The sequence below is a fragment of the Malania oleifera genome, chromosome 10 (genome assembly GCF_029873635.1).
Source record: "Malania oleifera isolate guangnan ecotype guangnan chromosome 10, ASM2987363v1, whole genome shotgun sequence".
Lineage (NCBI taxonomy): Eukaryota > Viridiplantae > Streptophyta > Magnoliopsida > Santalales > Ximeniaceae > Malania > Malania oleifera.
The window spans coordinates 25,355,422-25,379,055 of record NC_080426.1 but is presented as its reverse complement, the minus strand read 5'-3'; the positions used below and the strand labels follow the sequence as shown (position 1 = coordinate 25,379,055).

The window sequence follows — 23,634 nt, the reverse complement described above, 5'->3', positions numbered from 1 at the left end:
TTCTACATATAATCCATATTAATCATTCATCCACCTACATTCACAAATCTACATACCTCTAAAAACTCAATCCACAAACCAGTATTCACAATCATTCCTTTCTTAACAATTTTAAAACATAAAACATAAAACATAAACTTTATACAACCCAATAGTATTATCAAAATATACCCTTTCTCTTTATAATCCTCAAAAATGCTATAAACCCTCGAGTTCTCTAAACCCAACCTCGAGAATGTCCTGAAAAATAAATATTCATATTCGGGTAAGACACATCTCAGTAAAGGAAGAAACAATATATTAAAACAACGTGTGGCTAACATGAGGTTTATAAATGTCATTTTAATAATATTTGCAAAACGTTATCATAAACACTGAAATCATTATCCGAGCCTAACCAAACACATGCAAAAGATTTAACTCACGAGATTACCCAAGGATAGGGGTGATTACCCACCCATACAAGTAGTACCCCTCTACTCTAATACTTTTGGCAACCCGAAGGTCACTACTGAAGCATATCAGGGCACTCACCTTACTTAGTAAGCCCTCTAGTGTTAGCTTGATCTCATACTCACACAGTTTAAACAAAAGTTTACCAGCGAAAGCCCCAAGGATAAGGAAATCTACCCGCCTATACAAGTAGGTTCCCTTTGCCCTTGTACGTTATGCAGCCTACTGCTACATCCGATACTTCTAGCGCACTCACCTTTCTTAGCAATCTCTCGGGCGAAGAGTATGCCCCGCCCTAGTTGTAACATATTCTATTAGCATAAATACTTCTAATATCATATTACATCATTCTTTCTGTCATTATTCAACCATTCACATCTGTTCATGTTCATAACTTTAGCATTACGTTGCATTTCACTTTAAGTGACTCTTTCCTATTTACATCGTTCACATTTCATATTTCAATTCATTGTCATTTCATTGCTATTTCATTACATTTTTATTTCATTCATTCGTACTATAACGGCTCTTTAGCCGTCATCAGTTAGTCCACATAGAAATGCACTAGAATATGCTAACACAGCTCCTTTTAGTTGTCATCAGTTAGTCCATATAGAAATGCGCTAAAATCTGCTAACACGGCTCTTTTCAGCTGTCTTACATTTACATGGTTGCATTAACATACACAAGCAAAATAGTTCATATCATATTTCATTCTCAATGCATTACTTACTTAGCCTGCATCTCATACATTTAACATATATTTGCACAGAACTTACATGTACTCATGCCACTCAATTTAGCAGTAAAAATTCATACATATTCCTGTAAAATAAGCCAATCAACTCTTAATGTTCATATACTGAAAATATACCTTTCATTTCTTACATAATTATCCTGAAAATATTATTCACTTTCATTTGTTCATTTTCACATATACATAGCTAAATAAGCAGCCCTAAGCTCAGAAAACATAATTTACATGATTGACATTTTATACCCACATGAAAACTCATGTACATATATAACATAGTCCATTTTTATTTAATTCATAAAAACCTGATTTAATATATAATTTCTCCTTACCTGACTTCAAAACTACGTAAACTACGCCGGTAGGATCCCCAAATCGATACCCATGACGTTCACTTGGACCCTGAATCAAAACCCTAGTTTAGTCAGATATACCCCAAATAACTCATTATTTTAGCATTTTATCAACTTATAAATCTCAAATAAGCATTTAAAATGTAATGACCCGAAGAATAATAGTATTTAAATAATGATTAAGAGGGTGGAAAATGGAAACAGTAACAGAAGGAGGAAGTCGACTTCGTTGACGAACACAGGGGATTCGTCGACGATGGTATAAAAGGACCTCGTTGACGAAGGCAGGATTCATCGATGAGGAAATACAGAGAGAAGTTTTGAGCAGTCTGAATTTTGTCGACGAGGAGTGGGTTTCGTCGACAAAATTATTAAAGGACTCGTCAACGAGATCATCGACGAGATGACGTGGCTCGTCAACGAATCCAGTCCTATAAATAGTGAAAAACTTAGATTTTTGATGAAATTCAGCATAAAAACTCTCTCTTTCTCCTCCCTTCGGCTCCCTATCCTTCTTTCTTCGATTTTGGGCCAGATTTACGCTAGTTCGACGATCTGAAGTTACTACGACGCTCTTAAAGAAGTTCTCTCCATATCTGTTGCAGCGAATCGTTAATAGAGCTGAGTTGAAATTCGTCCCTAAGTTGAGGTAAGGCTTTTTATGCCAAATTTAGTCTTTCCATAGTTATAAGAAAGAATATTTACAAAGAAATACTGATGTTTGGTTCTGGGGGTTGTCGTTTTTTAAGGCTTTGATCAGAAAACCCTACAGGTGTTAGACCAGGATATTTATAGGGGCTTTTCTCAGTAGTCAGGTAAGGGAATAAATTAAAGCAGTTATTTTTCATGCAAATTACTATTATTTATGAGCAAATTGATTTTCTGAAAAATATGTACGATATTTGAATATTATGGAATAAATGCATATTTGGGAAAATACTGCTGTTGTACGAAAATTATAATTTTAGAATGAAATGTATGATTTATCTAGTTTTGTGTGGCATGAATGTTATTTTTCATGAAAAGTATTATGATATGGAAGATTTTATGGGTAAAACATGTTTTCAGGTATTATGGAAAGATACAGTATGTTATGATGATGTTGACAAATACATGATAATTGATTTATTTTCAGAATGTATATACTTGAAATGATTTTGGCGCGAAGCCATGTATATATGAAATGATTTCGGCGCGAGGCCATATATACCTGAAATGATTCCAGACCAGGGTGTGGCGGGCCTATCGTACTTACAGACATTTTTGACTCGACAGTGGTCGACCAGCCATTGTCGGGTCCCGTCTTCGGGTTGCACAACCTGTCATTGGGGGTAATACATGACATCAGCTGACTATTCATCTTGGGTATGTTTTCAGTGTTATTAGTTATAACAGACATTTCATGATCAGTATGAATTATTAGAAAATATGAAAGTATATGATGATTCAGCATGTTATGACGAATGTTTACAGATATATGAAATGTATTGTATATGTATAACTGCATTATATATATATGTTGTCACACAGCTGTATTTAGTTTATTTTCCCTTACTGAGATGTGTCTCACCCCCAAACTTAATTAATTTTTCAGGAGACCCTGAGAGACTAGCGGGTCGTGGTCGCCGTTGAGTGAGTTGAGCTTTCCTACTATAAGGGTAAACTTTGATCTAGGATCAGGAGATTTTTGTTGTAAGATTCTAGATCTATTTTGATGTTTTAGAGATTGTATTCAAATACTATATTTTGGGAATGTAGTAGATTCTGATATTATGTAATTAATGGTTTGATGGATGTAAATTATTTTTACTGTTGCTTAGGTTTTCGCTGTTTATGTTAGACTATCTCCGCTACCCATGAGTTCAAGTTGATTTTATTATTATTTACATTTATTATGTGATGAGTTAAGCAGGACGTTACAAAAACAGTTGAAAATGTTGGGTAAATGTATGACAGCTGAAAAATGTTGGGTAAAACAGCTGAAAGATACTGGGTATGTAATGAAATGAAATGATAATGGAAATGAATGAAACAAAAATGAAGTGTGAAATGTGAACAATGTAAAATGGGAAAGGGTCACTTAAAGCGAAATGAAGTGAAATGTTAAAGTTATGAACATGAACATAGGTGAATGGTTGAACAATGACAGAAAGAATTATGTATTATGGTATTAGCAGTATTTATGTTAGTAGAATATGTTATGTTTGGGCGAGGCAAACTCTTCGTCCGAGAACTTGCTAAGAAAGGCGAGTGTCCTGGTTGTATCAGGTGTAGAAGTAGGTTGCATAACGTGTTAGGGTAGAGTGAAACTACTTGTATAGGCGAGTAGATTTCCCTATTCTTAGGAGCCTTTGCCGGTAAATTTTTGTATGAATTGTGTGAGTACGAGATCAATTTATCACTTGAGGGCTTACTGAGTAAGGTGAGTACCCTGGTATGCTTTAGCTCTGACCTTTGGGTTGCCTATGTATCAAAGCAGAGGGGTGTTACTTGTATGGGCGGGTAATCACCCCTATCCTTGGGTAATATCGTGGGTTAAATCTTTACATGTAATTGATTAGGTTCAGAGAATGATTTCAAAAATGATGTTAACAATTTTCTGACGTTAAATATTATGTTGTTATATAAACTCATATTAGTCGCACACTGTTTTAATATATTGTTTCTTCCCTTACTGAGATGTGTCTCACCCAAATATGATTATTTATCTTTTTCAAGATTTCCTCGAGATCGAGCTTAGGGAGCTCGAGGGTTTTTAGACTTTTTGATAAGTATTAAAAGAAAATGGTATATTTCTATGTTGATTTTGGGATGTATAAATATTTATGTTTTATGTCTTTATATTTTAAGGCTGTTGAGTAAGGAATGATTGTAAAAATACTGAAATGTTTTGGGAGTTATGTAGATTTATGAAAATGCAGGTGATGGATGATTACTATGGATTATAGATAGGAATTAGTAAACTCTGGTATTATATTTGTTGGAAGATTATAATTATGTTTTCCGCTGCGTATATGTTGATTATGGATTATCAAGGATTTTATCAAGTATAACGCGCAGGATTTGGGCTTAAGGGTTCGGGGCGTTACACTCAAAATTGTTGATTCTATAGAAAGACTGATAAAGATTCTCTGAAAATTCTATTGCAGTGTTCTTTTCTAAAAACAATAAGAGTGGAAGCAGAAGCAAGCCTATCGACATAAAGTATCTTAGTGTGAGAACGTATATTAAGAAAAAATTGGTTACAGTTGAACACACCATTGCAGACTTGATGATTGCGGATCCAATGACCAAGGTTTACCGGTTATGCAATTTTAGGGTCATGTAGATAATATGGGCCTTTGTGGCATTTAGTTTTTTCTTTTCTTGTACTCGTTGACATTTTGTCACACAAAGAGTTATTTTGATGAATTATTCAGTATTATGCGTATAAAGATAAAGTCATCATATCCATTGGGATATTAAGGTTGGATCCGAATTGTAAAGATCCGAAAAATTAAAATAATTAAAATAATTAAAAAAAAATAAAAAATAAAATAACAGATAAATAAATAAAAGGAATGGCGTGGGAAAAAAAAGAAAAAAATTAAAATTAAAGAAATTAAAATAAATTAAGATGAATTAAATAATTAGTTATTAAATAAAACATTTTTATATTGGATTTAAAAAAAAAAAAAACTAATTAGAATGATATATATAAGTAAGTTATTATAATATATATATATAAATATATATAAATATATAAAGTAAATGAAGAAAGAAGAAGAAGAAGGAGTCATAACACAAGGCACGCCCCCCCCCCCTTTGCAAATTTCCTGCGTCTTGGCGCCTCTCTATCTCCGTGTTCGTCTCTCTCCTTCTCTTAATTTCTCGACGAGTTTACAGTGGATCAGAAAACGAAAGGTGTCGTTGGATTCCTAACTCCACCACCGACATTTCTACTAGAGCAAATTTGTCGTGGGAACGACTTAGGCCCTACTCTTAGAGAAAGGTAACTTTTCCCCATTTTCTTAATTTCTCTTTAAATATGTGGTTCAATCGACGATCGGGTACCACCACATGGTCCTAGTCACGGTTGTCGTTATTTTGGTGTAGGTAAACTTTCAATTGGGGTTTTCTAGACCCTACTCCAAAGTAAGAGTGGGATTTGAGAAATTTGGCTAAATTTAAGGGGATAATTATTTATTGGGTATTTAAGGGTCTATGAAGTATTAAATAAATATTTTATTTAGGATTAATTTAATGGAATTATGATTTTTGATTCAGGATTCGGGTGAGCGCCGCAGGTATTTTTCGGAGTCCCTATTGGCGTAGTTCAAGAAACCAGGTAAGGAGAAAAATATATATTAAACCAAAATTTTTATGAATTTAATGAAAAAATAAATTATGTTATATATACGTGTATATATTTCGGTATGGGTAAAATGTCAACTGTTTAAATTATATTTTTTTTCGAGTTTAAGGCTGTTTATTATATATGTATATGTGAAAATGAACTGATGAAAGTGGAAAAATATTTTTAGAATATTTATGTAAGAAATGAAAGGTATTTTTAGTATATAAACATTAAATGTTGGTTGACTTATTTTATAGACAGTGTATGAATTTTATTACTAAATTGTGTGGCATGAGTAAATAGAATGTTATGTGGAAACATATGTTAAATGTATGAGATGCATGTTAAGTAAGTAATGCATTGTGAATAAAACATGACATAGACTATGTTACTTGTGTGTGTTAATGCAACCATGTAAACAGCTGAAATATGTTGGGTTAAACAGCTAAAAGTGGCTGGGTAAATGTGTAACAACTGAAAGTGGTTGGGTAAATGTGTAACAGTTAAAATATGTTGGGTAAAACAGCTGAAAATGGTTGGATAAATGTATGATAACAAAATGCTGGGTAAAACAGCTGAAACATGCTGGGTATGAAATAAAATGAAATGAAAAGGGAAATGAATGAAATGGAAATGAAATGTGAAATGTGAATAATGTAAAATGGGAAAGAGTCACTTAAAGTAAAATGCAATGCAATGTTAAGCCATGAATATGAACAAATGTGTATGATTGAATAATGATAGAAAGAATGATGTATTATGATATTAGAAGTATGTATATACGTAAAACATGTTACTATTGGGCGAGGCGTACCTTTCGCCTGAGGGTTTGTTGAGTAAGGCGAGTGCACTAGTAGCTACATATATAACAGTAGCCGCATAACGTACCAAGGCAGAGGGAAGCTACTTGTATGGGTGGGTATATTTCTCTATCCTTACGGCTTTCGCCGATAAACTTTTGTATGAACCGTGTGAGTACGAGATCAATTTATCACTTGAGAGCTTACTGAGTAAGGTGAGTGCCCTGGTATGCTTTAGTTACGACCTTTGAGTTGCCTAAATATCATAGCAGAGGGGTGCTACTTATATAGGCGGGTAATCACCTCTATCCTCGGGTAATCTCGTGGATTAAACATTTGTATGTGTTTGAATAGGATCAAAGAATGATTTCAAAAATTTTGTTAACGATTTTTAAATATTAAATATTACGTTGATTATAAACTCATGTTGGTCACACACTGTTTTAATATATTGTTTATTCCCTTACTGAGATATGTCTCACCCGAATATGAATTTTTTTTTTTTCAGGATTTCCTCGAGATCGAACTTTAAGAGCTCGAGGTTTTTATAGTATTATTGGGAAATAAAAGAAGAAAATGGTATATTTCTATGTTAATTTTTGGGAATGTAAATATTTATGTTTTATGTCTTTATGTTTTAAGGCTATTGAATAAGAAATGATTGTGAAAATACTAAATTATTTTGGGAGTTATGTAGATTTATGGAAATGCAGGTGATAGATGATTTAATATGGATTATAGTTAGAATTAGTAAACTCTGGTGTTATGTTATATGGAGATTATGATTATGTTTTCCACTGCGTATGTTATGGATTATGATTTATCAGGATATGATCAGGTATAACACACCGAACCCGAATTTAAGGGTTCGGGGTGTTACACGAATGACATTGATCATTCATAAAGTTTTCCCTAAAGTACTTACTTATGAAGTATTATGCATTGTAACATATAGAAAGGGAATGCTTGATAAATGAAGCGCTACCGCTATGGTTCCTTGTGTAGTATGATTTAAGTGAGCGGGAGCAATCACAATAAGATTATGTGCATGCAATTAAAGTTATATCACGACTCATTTAGATAAAGAATCTGTGTTATGTTAACCAAGTGGGAGAATGTAAGAAATATTTATATTATTTTATAAATATTCCATTAAAATGATTCACATTTCACCTTTATTTTATGGTTCCAATAACCACATTAAGTGATAGTTGTGATTGTTTACATTCCACATTAAGTGAACTTGGTGGTTATTTATCCAATGAGTGCATGAATTAATAGTCTTATTAATGATAAAGTTATAAACTTTTCATATTTGTTCATTGATTGATGGAACTAATGAGTGAGCTCAAAAGTCATAAGAGTTATGTGAAGGGTCCCTAGTCTTGCCTATAAAAGGGCATGTGTATTCCATCAATCTATCCCATCAAGTTTAAGGTAAAGACTAGAAGACATTTCATAAAATGATAGTTCTATTTTCTAGAGATTGATGTAGCTCTTAGTAATATATTTACAAGTCAAGCATAATGAACGGAGGTACAAATTTTTCTGTTGCTCGTGTTTTTAACATGTTATTTTGTTTGATATTCTTTCATTAAGGTCTCCATGACTCAATTTTTCCTTTTTTATGTTTTGCATTATAGTTGTGCCACACCTTGGTTACTTTGTGCCTTGCAAAAATACAGAATGTAGATGTTTTCTTTATCAGATAGCAAGTAGAAATCATGGCTTTATGAAATACTAATTAGGTCTTCCAAATATGGTTTTGTATAGATGACAAACCCATCAACATCAAAATAATTATTTAGTTGATATGTCGATAGTTAGTTTCCATGGTCAAATGTAGATTGAATTCAATTAACTAATACATAAATATGTAGATGTTTTATAATTTTTGAATGATTTAAATAAACAAAGAGAAAATTTCATTCATAATATTTTGGAATTCTAAAGGGACATTTTTTAATCCAAAAGGCATTACATTCCATTCAAAGTGACCGAATGGTAATGTTAAAGCAGTCTTGTATTTATCTTCCTCATCAATTTGTATTTGCCAAAATCCCGATTTCATATCAAATTTTGAGTATATTGAAGCAGTATTAAGTCTATTGAGTAAATCCCTTTTATTAGGTATTGGATACCTAATCCATTGTAAGACTTTGTTTAAAGGTTTGTAATTAATAACAAGTCTCGGGGCACCTCTTTCTATTTCAGCTTAATTTTGAACATAGAATGCTGCATGGCTCAAAGGAGATTTACTTTTTCTGATAAGCTTCTTATTAAGCAATTCCTGAATTTCTTTTTTGCAGTATTCAAGTAATTCTTTATTTATTTATATTGGTCTTGCTTTTGAAGGTATTTCTTCTTCATTAAAGTTTTTTTATATAAGGTAACCTAATAGAACGCTTTTTCCTTTCCCAAAAAGCATTTGGAAGCTCTGAGCAAACGTCTTTTTCAAGTTTTTCTTTGAATAAATTAATATGTGCTTTAATTTCTGGAGTTTGGATTTGTTCTTCTATCTTCTTTTGATAGATTTCCCTTGATAAAGATTTAATATGTTTTTGTTTATTTTGAACAAGATTTAATTGACTTATTGCTAAATCTTTGAGTGTGTTGATTTCCTTTTGATGCACTTTTTCAACAAATTCAAACACAATATCTTGATTACTAATTGAAGTATGAATACCATTTTCATTTACAGTGAAAGGATAGATCATCGTAAAGAATGACGTTCCTAAAATAATTTCTTGTTGCATGTTTTTGACAAGGACAAAAGTATTTTTGAGGCAAATGTTTTCTTTACAAATATGTGCATTGGAAATTTTGTATTGTATTTTGAGAGTAGAATTTGTTGCACTGAATAATTGTACTTTAGTTTTTTCGTAATAACAGGAAGGTATTAGACCTTCTTGTGTACAGTTTAAATCTGCTCCTGTGTCAAGAAGAGCACAAGCTTTAAGTACAAAATCTTTATTGATAACTGTAACGCCCCGAACCCTTAAACCCGGGTCCGGTGCGTTATACTTGATAAAATCCCCGATAATCCATAATCCATAATATATGCAGCGGAAATATAACCATAATCTCCATATAACATAATACTAGAGTTTACTAATTCTAACTACCAACCATAATAAATTAATCATCCACCAGTATTCAAATATATACATGTCTCCAAAACATTATCCACTAATATCAGTATGTTTCACAACCATCCATATCTTATAAAACTTAAAACATAAATTATAAAACATAAAATATACATATCGAAATTAACATAAAAATATACCATTTTTCTTATATCTTCCAAAAAATGTTATAAAATTTCAAGCTCTCAAAGCTTGATCCTGAGAAATCCTGAAAAAAATGAATTCATATTCAAGTGAGACACGTCTCAATAAGGGAAGAAACCATATATTAAAACAGTGTGTGGTCAACATGAGTTTATATATGACATATTATTTAACATTTGAAAATCGTTAACATAATTTTTGAAATCATTCCCTGAACCTAATCAATCACATGCAAATGTTTAACCCACGAGATTACCCGAGGATAGGGGTGATTACCCGGCCATACAAGTAGCACCCCTCTGCTCTGATACCTAGACAACCCAAAGGTCGCAGTTAAAGCGTAACAAGGCACTCACCTTACTCAGTAAGCCCTCAAGTGATAAATTAATCTCGTACTCACGCATTCAACAATAGTTTACCGGTAAAGGCCCTAAGGATAAGGAATTCTACCCGCCCATACAAGTAGGTTCCTTCTACCCTAACGCGTTATGCAACTATTGCCACATCCGAAGCTACTAGTGCACTCACCTTACTCAGCAAGCCCTCAAGCTAAAGGTACGCCTCGCCCAATTGTAACATGTTCTACGTACATACATACTTTTAATATCATAATACATCATTCTTTCTATCATTATTTAATCATACACATCTGTTCATATTCATGGCTTAACATTGGATTGTATTTCACTTTAAGTGACTCTTTCTCATTTTACATTGTTCACATTTCATTTCCATTTCATTCATTTCCCTTTTCATTTCATTTCATTTTATATCCAGCATCTTTCAGCTGTTTTATCCAACATTTTTCAGTTGTCATACATTTACCCAGCCACTTTCAGCTGTGACACGTTTATCTAGCCACTTTCAGCTGTGACACATTTACCCAGCTACTTTTAACTATTTCACATTTACCCAGCCGCTTTTAACTGTTTCACATTTACCCAGCCACTTTTAGCTGTTTCACATTTACCCAGCCACTTTTAGCTGTTTTACCCAACATATTTCAGCTGTTTACCCAATATTTTCAACTGTTTACATGGTTGCATTAACACACACAAGCAACATTGTCCATGTCATATTTTATTTTCATTGCTTTACTTACTTAGTCTGCATCTCGTACATTTAATATATATTTGCACAGATTCTCATGCCACACAATTTAATAGTAAAATTCATACACTGCCTGCAAAATAAGCCAACCAATGTTTAATGTTTATATACTAAAAATACCTTTCATTTCTTACTTAATTATCCTAAAAATATTTTTCACTTTTATCAATTCATTTTCGCATATACATATCTAATAAACAGCCCTAAGCTCGAAAAAAATATAATTTAAACAGTTGGCATTTTACCCATATTGAAACATATACACGTACATATAATACAATTTATTTTTCCATTAAATTCATAAAAATTATGATTTAATATATATTTTTCCCCTTACCTGGTTTTTTGAACTACGCTAACAGGGACTCCGAAAAATACCTGCGGCGCTCACCCGGATCCTGAATAAAAAATTCCTAACTCCAATAAATTATTCCTAAATACAATATTATTTAAATATTTTCTAGGCTTATAATTCCTAAATAAATAAATATACCCTTAAATTTAGTCAAATTGTCAAAATTTTCAAATCCCACTTTCACTTTGGAGTAGGGTTTAGAAAACCTCAATTAAAAAATTATCTACGTCAAAATGACGACAACAACAATTAGGACCCCGTGGTGGTGCCTGATCGTCGATTCAACAACAGATTTAACCAGAAATTAAGAAATTAGGAAAAAATTACCTTTCCCTATGAGTGGTGCTTACGCCACTCCTACGACAAATCTGTTACAATAGAAATGTCGGTGGCGGAGTTAGGAACCCAATGCACCTTCTGTTCCCCGATCGGTTAAATATTTATCAAGAAATGAGGGGAGAGAGAGAGACGGAGACGGAGAGGCGACGAAGGAATTCTAGGGAAGTTGCAGAGAGAGATTCAGAGAGAGAGAGACGTTCAGCTTTCATCTTTTTTTTTTTTTTAACTTACTCACTTACATAACTTAACATACATATATATATATATATATATATATATATCTTTATTCCTTTTTTTTTTTACTATTTATTTATTTATTTAATAATATTTAATTAATTCATTAATTAAGTAATAATTTTTTTTTCATACTATTTATTTTCATTTGTTTATTTAATACATTAATTTAATAGTGTTTAACCACTTAATTAATTAATAATTTTAATTAATTTTTTTTATATTTTTTTTTCGAGTTATTACAATAACAATCTTAATTTCTGAGTACCATTTGTGAATGTTAACTTTAGATAGATAATGAAGAAATCCTTGATTAATTTGAAAATCATCTTCATTATCAGAATTGATTTTCTCTTTTCCCTTATAATTAATTTTGTCAATTCTTAAGTTTAAATGAAACATTTCTTGTTTAAATTCTTCATTTTTTTCTTTTAGTTTTTTAATCTCTTCTTTAGTTTGATTAACTTCTCTTTGTAAATCTTGGATGGTTAAATCTTCTTTTGGTAAGACTTCTTTATCTTTAAATCTCTTATAGATTTCTTCAAGATTATATCCTTCATCAATTTTGGGAAGTTTTTTTTTTCTAAATTTCTTTTTAATTTTTGTAAATATTTGTTTTTCTTTATCAGATAGCAAGTAGAAATCGTATTATGAGATACTAATTAGGTCTTCCAAATATGGTTTTGTATAGATGACAAACCCATCAACATCAAAATAATTATTTAGTTGATATGTCGATAGTTAGTTTCCATGGTCAAATGTAGATTGAATTCAATTAACTAATACATAAATATGTTGATGTTTTATAATTTTTGAATGATTTAAATAAACAAAGAGACAAAGATCAATTAGTTATATGGAACGCAAAGTATGGGAAATCATTTGGTTAAATTTGATTAACCAAACTAATCAATCATAAATTAGTATGATAATTTGTTTTATTTGATTTAATTAGCAGAAATAATTTAACTATTTTTTTTTGTTTAGTGTCTCAATGCTAATATAACAAAAATGTGGTAAAGTTTCAAACTACAACTAAAATTTAGCAAAAATGCATATCATGGACTTTGTCAATTATTATTATTATTATTTTTATAATTTAAAAAATTACCATTCAATTTAACACACTAGCTAACATTATGTGCACGACATATATATATATATAGATGAAATTGCCCTTGTAAGCCTAAAGGACATACAAACATCATACAATTAATCGATTTAAAAAATTATGAAATTTCATGAGTTGTTGAAATTTGGTTATATTTTTTAATGTTTGATAAAGTTTTTTTGATGTATTTTATTGATTAGCATAAAAGTCATTAGAATTTGCAATATAAGTTGTTATTTTATTTATTAGTGCAATTTTATTTATTTGTTGCACTAATTTAGTATTTTTAACATTAAGTCTTATGTTTGGGAAGACATTGAATTTGAATTTATATTAGATTTAAATAAAATGTAATATTTATATTGAAATTTGTTCAAACCTATCTAAATCTAAATTTAAAATCCGAAATTCATGCTCTTAATTTCATTAAATTTGATATATAACTATTGGAGCCTTCAATATTTTCATAATAGTTATATAATTTTAATTTATTTTATTTTAATACTCTGAATGTTAACAAATTTGGGCTAGTTTTTATTTTTCTTTACTGTATTAAATTTGTGTTGCATAATGTAATAAAATAATATTTAATGTTTATTTTTTCTATAGATGGATAATTTTATTTTGTTAAAAAAAGAGAATAAATAAGTTGGTGTGAGTCATATAACAAATAAGCTTTTTCATCAAACTCTTGTAATAAAATTAACAAATCATATATTTATTAAATTTCTAGAGTTATATTTGTCTTAAAAATTATTAAATATTTATAAACTAATTGTGTTAATCCCTAATTATCCTGGTTAATAGAAGGGCGTTTCATAATTAAAATGTTATTTGAGGGGGTTTTAGTGTTAATTTTAAAAGTTCAGGGGCATTTGTATTGTGGTAAACTGGGGTGTAATTGTAATTTCCCTTTAAATTTGTTCACAGCATGCAAGTCCTCGGCGCCGCTCAAGCTCTCTCTTCGCAAACCTTCCGTGTTCGATTTTCAAATTGGCTGTTGCTCTACGGTAGTTTCTGATACCGCCCTCAGCCCTAACGCCGTTCCCTCGCCGCCCCCTCGCCGTCCGTTGTTCCGGACGCCGGCTGCTATGGGGAAATCCAAACCTAAGGTTTTCTCGTCGTCGGCTGATCAACCGAAGGCGGCAGTTGATCGGTTCAAGAGCACATCGGAACTACCTTTGGTGAAGGCGAGCGCTCTGGGAGTGTGGTATGTGGACGCCGCGGAATTAGGGACCAAGCTTTTGGGGAGTGAAGTGAAGAAGGTCCAGTCCAAGAGTGTGGAAGAGTGGAACAAGTTGGTTGCGAAGAAGAAGGAGCTCGCAGAGAGTTTGTTGGCCCAGTACGCGCAGGATTTCGAATCGTCGAGGGGGCGAAGTGGGGACATTAAGATGCTTATGGCGACGCAAAGGTCCGGCACGGCTGCCGATAAAGTTTCGGCCTTTTCCGTCACGGTGGCAGAAAATCCTATTGCGAATATGAAGTCTCTGGATGCGCTATTGGGTATTTTCTTATTACATTTCAATTAGTGCGTTAAGCCTTTTGTATTTTATTATTGAAACCATAGTTGACGTCTGCTAATTATGATTTTAGATTCTGCTCGACGCAACGGATTTTAATCAAGTTTAAATATATGTATGTTCGAAAGGACTAGGAATGCTCTAATATAAGCACCTCTCTAAAGCTCTTCGACCAAAATATTTTCTGAACAATGAAAGTTGCATCTTGGTACACAATTTGAATTTTTAATGTTATAATTATCTCTTTTTGATAACAAAAAAAAGATGAATTCATTAGATTAGGAAGAATGTACAAAAAGGAGAATAAGAAGTCGTCCCAAGCAAAAATAATAATAATAAAAAAAAAACATTGATGAAAAAAAAATCAACTATCAAACTAACAAAAGCTACCCAATTCCCATTGGATGTTAGAGAACCTCACTCCTTTAAAACAATCTGCAGTGGCACACTAAAATGATGCTAAATAATGAATCTTATCCCAAAACAAAAAGGATTTCAACTTCTTTCCCCATAAATGTATATGCATTTTATTCCAACCGTAATCCCCACAGCATTGAGAAAAGAGCATATCTCCAGAAAGCATTTGCATTCTTGCTTATATGAAAACTAGAAAAAAAATGAGTCAAATGACCAACAAATCATCCATTGATTCAGGATAGACCCAATTTTCTCCCAATAGACCAAAAAGCTTATTCCAAATCTTCCAAGCAAAAGCATTGTGCAACAGATGAGAAGTTGTTTTTCAAAAGATCAAAGGAAGACATGCAAGAATAAGTTTGAGAATCTAAGGACCAAGAAGGACTATCCTCCCTCAAGGAAGGACGACAATTCTTCAACAACGACAAATAAGAAGAAAGTTCCTCCACTTCACTATCATTTACAGTTTTACAGAAGTGGAAGTACCAAGAAAGCATATGACCAAAATCAGAAAAGAGGAAATAACATCATTATGCCCCTAATTCAAGATGTAAAACTAGGAAAAAGAAATGAAAATTCAGCATTACCACCTAGATATCTTCCCAAAAATGAGCTTGAGAAACGTTACCCGAAATAAAATCAGTATAAGGGAGGAAGAGGTGGGTAAATTTGTGCAATACACCTCTATAGGCTTTTTGAAGAATATATAATTCCCAAATTAGCATCCAACCCATTCATGTGCAATCCAAATGTACTTTTAATGACTTTATGCCAAAGAGAGGTCTCTCCTAAAGGAACCCGCCAAAGCCATTTAGCCATAAGAGCAGTGTTTTTGGATGCCAATTTTACAAGATTGAAACCCCTATTTAACTCAGGGATGCATAAAACCTCCCAACGAAGCAACTGATCCCTCTTTCTCCCCAACCCTAGACGGAAATCTTTTATAAGTTTTGCTTACTAGCTATCCCTATTGGAATCATAAAAATAGCTGAACACATACACCTTCCCCCAATAAAATAATGCACCTTTCCACTCATCTAAACACTTGCACCCTCTGCACCACTGGATCCCAAAAGCCCGCCAATCTAGGATTACAGCCCAACAGGACCCTAAATAAGACAAGGATGCCAAACTGACCTAGGATTATCTCTTTGCATGGTTTACTTCAATGATTTTAACTAAGTTCCCATTTGGAACGTCTTAAAAAATAAGCACATATTGTGAAAAGTACTAAAATTAAATACTTATGTCAATAAGTAGTGTTTGGTTTATGCTTAAATAAGTACTTATTTCAAAAAGTACTTTTCCAAACTACTTTGTTTTAGGAAAATAACTATTTTCTAAAAAATTTTTTTTTTTTTTTGAAAAGAATACTTCTAACAAGTATTCCAATACTCCTATTAGATAAGTACTTTTTCATATTAGCACTTTTTCCAGAAAAGTACTTCTTTATAAGTAGTTCCGAACGATCCCTAATTTTCCTATTTTAAAATAGTTATAACATGTTTTCAACATATTTCTGCATTAACTCCTCGAGACTTATGCTTAGCCTCATAAAGGTTAAAAAGTATCACATTCTGCTTCCATGGTTCACAGATTATTTCAAAATTTGAAATGTTTCCAACCAGTTATTACCAAGCTCTTAAGAGTTAAAGAAATAGTGGTGGTATGGTATGGCCATGCACGGTTCATTTCTGTTTTACCTCAAGTTTTTGATAGTCTTTCACATCCTTTGTTTGAATTATCTTGTAATAGTGGAAGGTTAGAAAAATTCTGTTAAAGTTTCATGTTGGGCAAGGATACCTATTGAGTCAAAATTTAAACTCAATCAGCTAGAGGCTGCACCTCGGGAAATGTGATCTCTGGTTTGAATCCTTCCCCTACTCTTGAGACCGCTATGGCACTATCTTATCTATCAAAAAAATAAAATAAAAAATGGGAAGTTACTATTGGTGTGAAGAAGTTTATGTTAAAAACATGCAAAGTTTGAGATAGTTATCACATTTTTTAGTGCTTTGGTGCTTGTGAAAAGACTATGACACAAATTCCTAGTGCTAGAATATACTTGTGCTTGCTGAGGTGAAGGTGGCTTTGGCTGTCTCTGCATCTTATTTGCCCCTCCTGATCTGTAGTGATAGTATGGGTGATTGCTAATGCTGTTTCCTTGATTTCATAGACTAGTATCATTGGAAGGGCTGTAGCAGCCTTTACTTAACGGTCGTGGTCCGTAATGGCTGCTACAGCCGTGATTTTTCTTCCCACCAATTTCGTGGTGTGTAACGGTATCGGTAACCCAAAAACCCGTTACGTAACGGTCACAGCTGTTATTTAAAACCATGCTTCCAATTGACCCCCCCCAAAAAGTGAACTACTGTTTATTTATTTTTTCTTTGTTCAAGGAGTTTACTTTTCATTGGCTTTTGCCTTTTGTGACCAGTTGATTTTGTATTGTCATAATTATCGTTCGAGAATATTCAGTAATTGCCATTAATATTTGCAAAAGTGTTTTGAGTTGCCTTCTATTTTGAACTAAGGAGCTTGCTATTTATGTAACTTACTGCTCAATGAAGGAATGGTGACATCAAAAGTGGGAAAGCGTCATGCATTGACAGGATTTGAAACACTTAAAGAATTGTTTATTTCAAGGTTCTCTCTCTCTCTCTCCCCCTACTGGTCTGGGAGTCTGCAACTTAGGGAATTGCACTCACCAATATAAGATTTGACCTTTCTGGTGCCTACTTTCTGTTGTATTCTCCTTTTTGATTTTGTTTGGCATTTTCTTACAGACTATTGTTACAGTGGCAATGATATGGTATACATGCAGACCTGTTGGCTGACCATGCTGACTGATGTGGCTCAATCTTTTAATTTTTATTTCAAAAAAAGCAATCATCAATGTGGGAATAATTTAAACTTTATCCTTGGTGCATCAGTTGGCATGGGGAGTCAACACAATTCAGCTGTAAAAGAGTTTTTTTATGAGATGGTTTTTGAGAGGAGCTGTCTTGGTGCATTTTCTAATAAGAAATTCCTCTGCTCTTAATTTGGACTTTGATTGGTATTTGATTCTTAATTTGCATTTTATCATTGTCCAGTTCTCATGTTTGTGATGGGATGCTTCTTTGATGCACTGTTTTACTGTTTAAAATATTTCTTGCCAGCCTGCTACCTGATCGTAAGCTGAAAAATCTCTTCCAGCAGCCACTAAATCATCTCCCTGAGTCAAAAGATGGTTACTCCCTTCTACTTTTCTGGTATTGGGAAGAATGTTTGAAGCTGAGGTATGTGTAACCATGTTTTTTTTTCTCCCTGTTAATAGCTAGGGATGGCAAGGTTAAATTTCTTACAACCAGGGTTTTCAGTCAAATCTTGGTGATCAAGGTTTCTAAGCTTGATTCTATCTGTGTTCTGTTTGACCGAGTGGCCGGATGTCGGCTTTTTTAGTTTTTAGTGCTGCATGTGCCATGTGCCATTTCTGTTCCTTCAGTGGAAGAAATATGTCAATGGTAAACACATACTCATATACAATACTACATGAAAACTAAAAGCATCACCATTTAGTTCAATTTTATTCTATATTTTTCTTTTTATAAGTTTAGTTGATCTTAAAGTAGCCATTTTTTATCAACGTAAGTACGGATTTGTAACTGTTTGATTGAAGATTGTCCACCCAGCGCAACCAACCTCTACATTCTTCTAACTAGAGTTACTTCTATAAAAGAATATGACCCTAAATGTGGCAGTTTCTGCTTTGGCTAAATGAGTGAAGTACTGAAGAAATTTGGATTTTGAAATACTTTTGAAGTTTTCTAATGGTTTTTTTGGGGTATTTCCAATGACATGGTACATATGAATTGTCTTTTCTCATGAACTTAGATGACCAAAACTTAAGTTATCCATACATAAGAATACTGGAACTTTGTGATACATTTTGAGGAGCATTGTGGGCACCAAAGTTTCACTTTACAGAGTTCAGGTTGGTCACCATGTATTCCCACTGCGTTTAAACCTTAGGACCTCTTATCCTTTGTTTCACCTAACCCCTCCCTTCCCCAACAAAGAAAATCCAAAAAAAAAGAAAAGAAAAGGAATGAAAAGAGAAGAGTTAAGGTTGGTCAGAGTGATGTGATATAATATGGTGAGAGAGCTTGTTTCAGGAGCAGTTTTTGATTGAGGATTCTTCATCGGTTTTGCTTATCTTTGCCTTTTTACCCTTTGTGTTGTCATAATGCCTCCCTTTTAGGTTATTTTCCCCGCCCGGGGGGCGGGTGGGGTTTGTTGTTGTCATTGTCTCGTGGAACTTTTGCTTTAGAAGGAATTTGAATGTGAGAGAAACAGTTGATCTTGTTTGGCTGTTGCAGGTGCTTGGATCTTTTGGCTCTCGTGAATTAAGAGACAACTGACAAGATACTAGGGTCTGAACTTTGGATGCCTTGGGGGAATTTTTCTGAAATTTTCCTGGAAATCTTTTTCAATCATCATACCCACAATTCTATTGGTGCTTAATTCCTCTGCCTTCTCATACTTGGAAGCTAGAACTTCTGCAGAAATTAGGGCCTTTGTCTAGTATGCTGTTCTTAATAGGATTAATATCAATGATTTGCTTCACGTTGGAAGACCCTAAAAAACTGTGTATTCAGAATTCTATGTTTATTGTTTCCAGATATGAGCCAAATATGCATTTTTCATTGCATTGTTCTCTCTCTTGGCGTATTTGAAGTAGGCTCTGTGGCATTTTTTAGGCAGCGTTGGTCATGCCCTTCCTTCATTTTTTTAAAGAATTTTAAGGACTTTGATGATGGTGGGAAGGAGAGGAAGATACTTTGGAGAAGCACTATTTGCTCTCATGTATTTGGCTGGAGAGAAACTCCAGAGTCTTCAAGAGTGGTGATGCTTTTTTTTTTTGATTTGGTTTGGAGTTGGGTTCTCTTCTGATGCTCTGCTTTTGGTTTGTTTAGGGGATTGCTGGCTGATGTGCGAAGAGATTGAAGGGATTTGTTAAATTAGCAATTTGTTTTAATTTCCTTCTTTTATTGTGTTCATTGTCTAATTTTACAAAGAGACCTGCTCCAATTTCTGTATTCTTTGTCTTAATAAAACATTTTTCTTTTATAAAAAGAAAGATGTTACAAGAATGACAAAATTTTGGTAGAAATTTGGAGAACATTAGGTCAAGTATATTTGAGGCTGGGTCAAATATATTTGAGGCTAATACATGCATGGGTATAAAAGGCAATATAATTTATTTTTTCCCCTTTTGAAATGTGAAAAATCTGTGGACAATTAGTTGAAGTATGAATATTTTGGGCTGGTGGTCCAGATGATTTGAAGGCATCTAGGGCTTGTGAGAGGGAGGGAATGGTTGTACGTGGTACTAAGAGTAGTGTGTTCCTGCAATGGTTTGGACTGAATGTTATCAACATTACTGTGCACTTGGGTCAGCTTTTGGGAAATAAAATGCTTTCTTTGGTAGGTTCTGCATGTCAACCCCCCATTCTTATCTGTGAGGCCCATCATTCAAGTTATTTGCTTGAGCCCAATCTTGTCTCAAGGATATGTGATGGTACATCCTTAAAGCCAGCGGCTTTGAAGGGTGGAATGGTCCATATGAAAAAAGATGTTAATCATAGTGATTACAATGGCATTCTTCCGGCCAGAATGAGACAGGCTTGCTGTGGGAGGTTGCTTCTTCTTCACAGGTGTCAGGCCAAGTGAATGCTTCTTCCTGACAGGTGTCAAGCCAGTCGGTTGCTTTGTCTTTGAAAGCTGAACAGGTAATAGATTGAATTGAGGCATCAGATGCTTTTTCTGGTGAATAGTAGATATGCAGCGAAGGGAAATGGAGTTTGGATTCTAGAGTCTGGTGTTGATAATGAAGAGTTGCGGGGTCAATTCCTATAGGAACAACATAAGTCCTGGTGATTCCCTTTCTCAGTCGAAAGAAACTTTTCTGAATTGTTTTCATGAGCCTTCTTCAGGTGGTTCATGTTGGAGAAGTAGATAGAGTTTTGCTCTGTTGACGGGAGGTGTTGAAAGAACATCAGGCGCTGGGGTTTCCTTTCTAAGATGGAAGGCAGCTCCCCAAATGACTTTCACAAGGTTTCTTTAGGTGGCTAATGTGGAGGGGGAGAGAGAGTTTTGTCTCTTGATCAGTGTCCAAAAAGCTTCAATTAAAAGCTGATGGATGTGAAAGCTTATTGTGGGGGCTGGGGGTGGGAGCCCCAGGGATCAATTGGATGTTTGTGATTGTGATGGATCACTTGCACTGGTGAACCATAGATCAAGGGGTTTTCATGTGGCTACCTAATGATGGGCAACGTATCTGACAAGGATGAATGTATGAAGGTGTATATCGTTGAACAATGAGGAAGGTTTTAAAAAGGAATACTGATGGCAGCTTGTCTTTATTGAGGAAGTTCCGAGTGACTCCAAGATAGACTCCCATAAGAAGGAAGGATAGTGAAAATCATTTCAAAGAGAAAAAGAAATGGGACGATGCTTTGGTAAATGAGAGTGAGTTTGATAGTGACTGCTTTTGCTAGTGGTTTACTTTTTGATGAGGTTAGTGAACAATTTGGTTGTGTCCAATTCGTCTAATACTCTAATTAATAACTCCAGTACATAAATATATATATATATATATATATTCTCTTGAGGACTTTGTTGAGAGTTTTCTAAAAGATTTGAAGATTGAAGATTAGCATGTCCAAGAGTGGGGTTCTTGGCATTAAATATGGATGAGGTGTATAATTGTTAGGCAATGAGTAAGACTTTAAAAAAGAATACTGATGGCAGCTAGTTTTATTGAGGAAGTTCTGAATGACTCCAAGATAGGCTTGCATAAGAAGGTTAGTGAAGATCATCGTTTTAAGGGGAGAAAGAATGGGGCGATATGCTTTGTAAATGAGAGCGAGTTTAACAGTGACTCTGCCTTTGCTGGTGGTTTACTCTCGGATGATGTTAGTGGTCATAGAGATATAGTTTTCAAGGCTTTAGTAGGTTGTGTTTCTCTGGCTTGGATTTTGTCCTATTTAGATCTCCCTTTAGGGGATAACCATATGAATGTGACCATTTGGGATCCAATGTTTAAGAGAGTGGGTAGGACCGTAGGAGATTGGATTGGTGGTAGGGGATGTACTTATGTATATTTTGAGGGTGGCCGTTTGTATTATGCTTATTATCGTTTTCCTTTCTAACATTCCCATATATTTCTTATCCATTTTAGAGTTCCACAAGTGTTGCGGCTCTGGAGAGGTTTATGAGAGATTTGGTCTGGCACATTGAAGAATAAAGGGGACCATTTTATAAGCTGGGATGTGGTTGAGATCTAAGTACCTGCGGGTTGTGGGTTGGGGGAGAGATAGGTCAAGCATTTCCTTAATTGGAAAATAATTGTGGTGGTTCCCCTTAGATGTTAATTTTTTAACGGCACGAAGTGATTAGGAGTAAGTTTGGAGTTCTTTGAAATGGGTGCAATAGCAAAAGAAGTGGCAGTGTTTCTAATGCTAGTCCTTGGAAATTTGTTTATGGGTTGCTCATCTTTTCTTCCTATTATTCTGTTGAGAGCAGATAATGGCAATAGGGTTTGGTTTTGGTAGGATATTTGGGTGGGATGTGGAAAAGGCCTGTCTTTTTAGACTGCCTTTAATGGCCATTGCTTCTTTCTTTTCTTTGAGGGGGACTCTTTTTTATGACATTAAAATTTTTTAGGAATCTCGATGGAAGAGAAGCTGATGAGATTACTACATTTTTTAGTGTTTTTGATTAATACGTTGCTCCAAAAACTAGGGGCTGATGAGATTACTACATTTTTTAGTGTTTTTGATTATTTCGTTGCCCAAAAACTAGGAGCTATGTGATGGTTTTGCTAAGGATTTATCAGGTTCTTTTCCCAAGTGTTTCTTCCCTCTTTTATGGAAACATTCATTTCCCAATTCCCCCACCCCCTTGAATCATATCATTTTTGGAAGGCTAAGGTTTTTTTGAAGATCCAGACTTTCGTCTGATGGGATTAATGCGCATGACTTGTTATAGTTTAGAAGACTTTGTGAGGGATTAGTCTAGATATTTGTATGATGTACTGAGAGTCTAATGAGACAAATGCACACCTCCTTTTACTTTCTCATCTGATGAGCCAACTTTGGAACACCTTTTTTTTTTCTCTTCCTTTGGTGATGTGAGTGGTGTCTCAAAATGTGGGTGTCTTGCTGGTGAGATTCTGGGGCTCTGGAAAAAGTAGAAAAGGGAGGATTCCATGAGCTTGGGCTTCTGTTGCTGACATAAAAGCATCCCTTTCCATGGCTTTATGGACATGTGCGGTGTATGCTATCCTGTGAATCCTTTTGGAATGAGGGGATTGTGAGAATCTTTAAGGCTCCAACAATTTGTCCTGATTTTTTGTCTTTATGCTTCATTTGGGCACTTCTTTTGGGGAATTTCGCTGTCTAAACTTCAAAGAGATTGGAGGGCAGCACTTTTGTGTTGTTTAGTTGATTTTTGGAGGATCTCTTGTTATCTACACATTGTGTTTTTATCTCATTTTATTTAATGGAACTTTGA

General features: G+C 33.9%; 1 protein-coding gene across 1 annotated transcript in view; it reads left to right on the top strand.

Annotated features, from left to right (window-relative positions):
* Positions 1 to 14,081: 14,081 nt before the first annotated feature.
* LOC131167117 (protein SLOW WALKER 2) overlaps positions 14,082 to 23,634 on the top strand; it is a 61,890-nt gene continuing 52,337 nt past the window's right edge. The window contains exons 1-3 of the mRNA XM_058125936.1: positions 14,082 to 14,641; positions 17,646 to 17,721; positions 18,237 to 18,356. Of these exons, the coding sequence (XP_057981919.1) occupies positions 14,230 to 14,641; positions 17,646 to 17,721; positions 18,237 to 18,356 (608 nt within the window). The 5' untranslated portion in view covers positions 14,082 to 14,229. The remainder of the gene's footprint in view (positions 14,642 to 17,645; positions 17,722 to 18,236; positions 18,357 to 23,634) is intronic.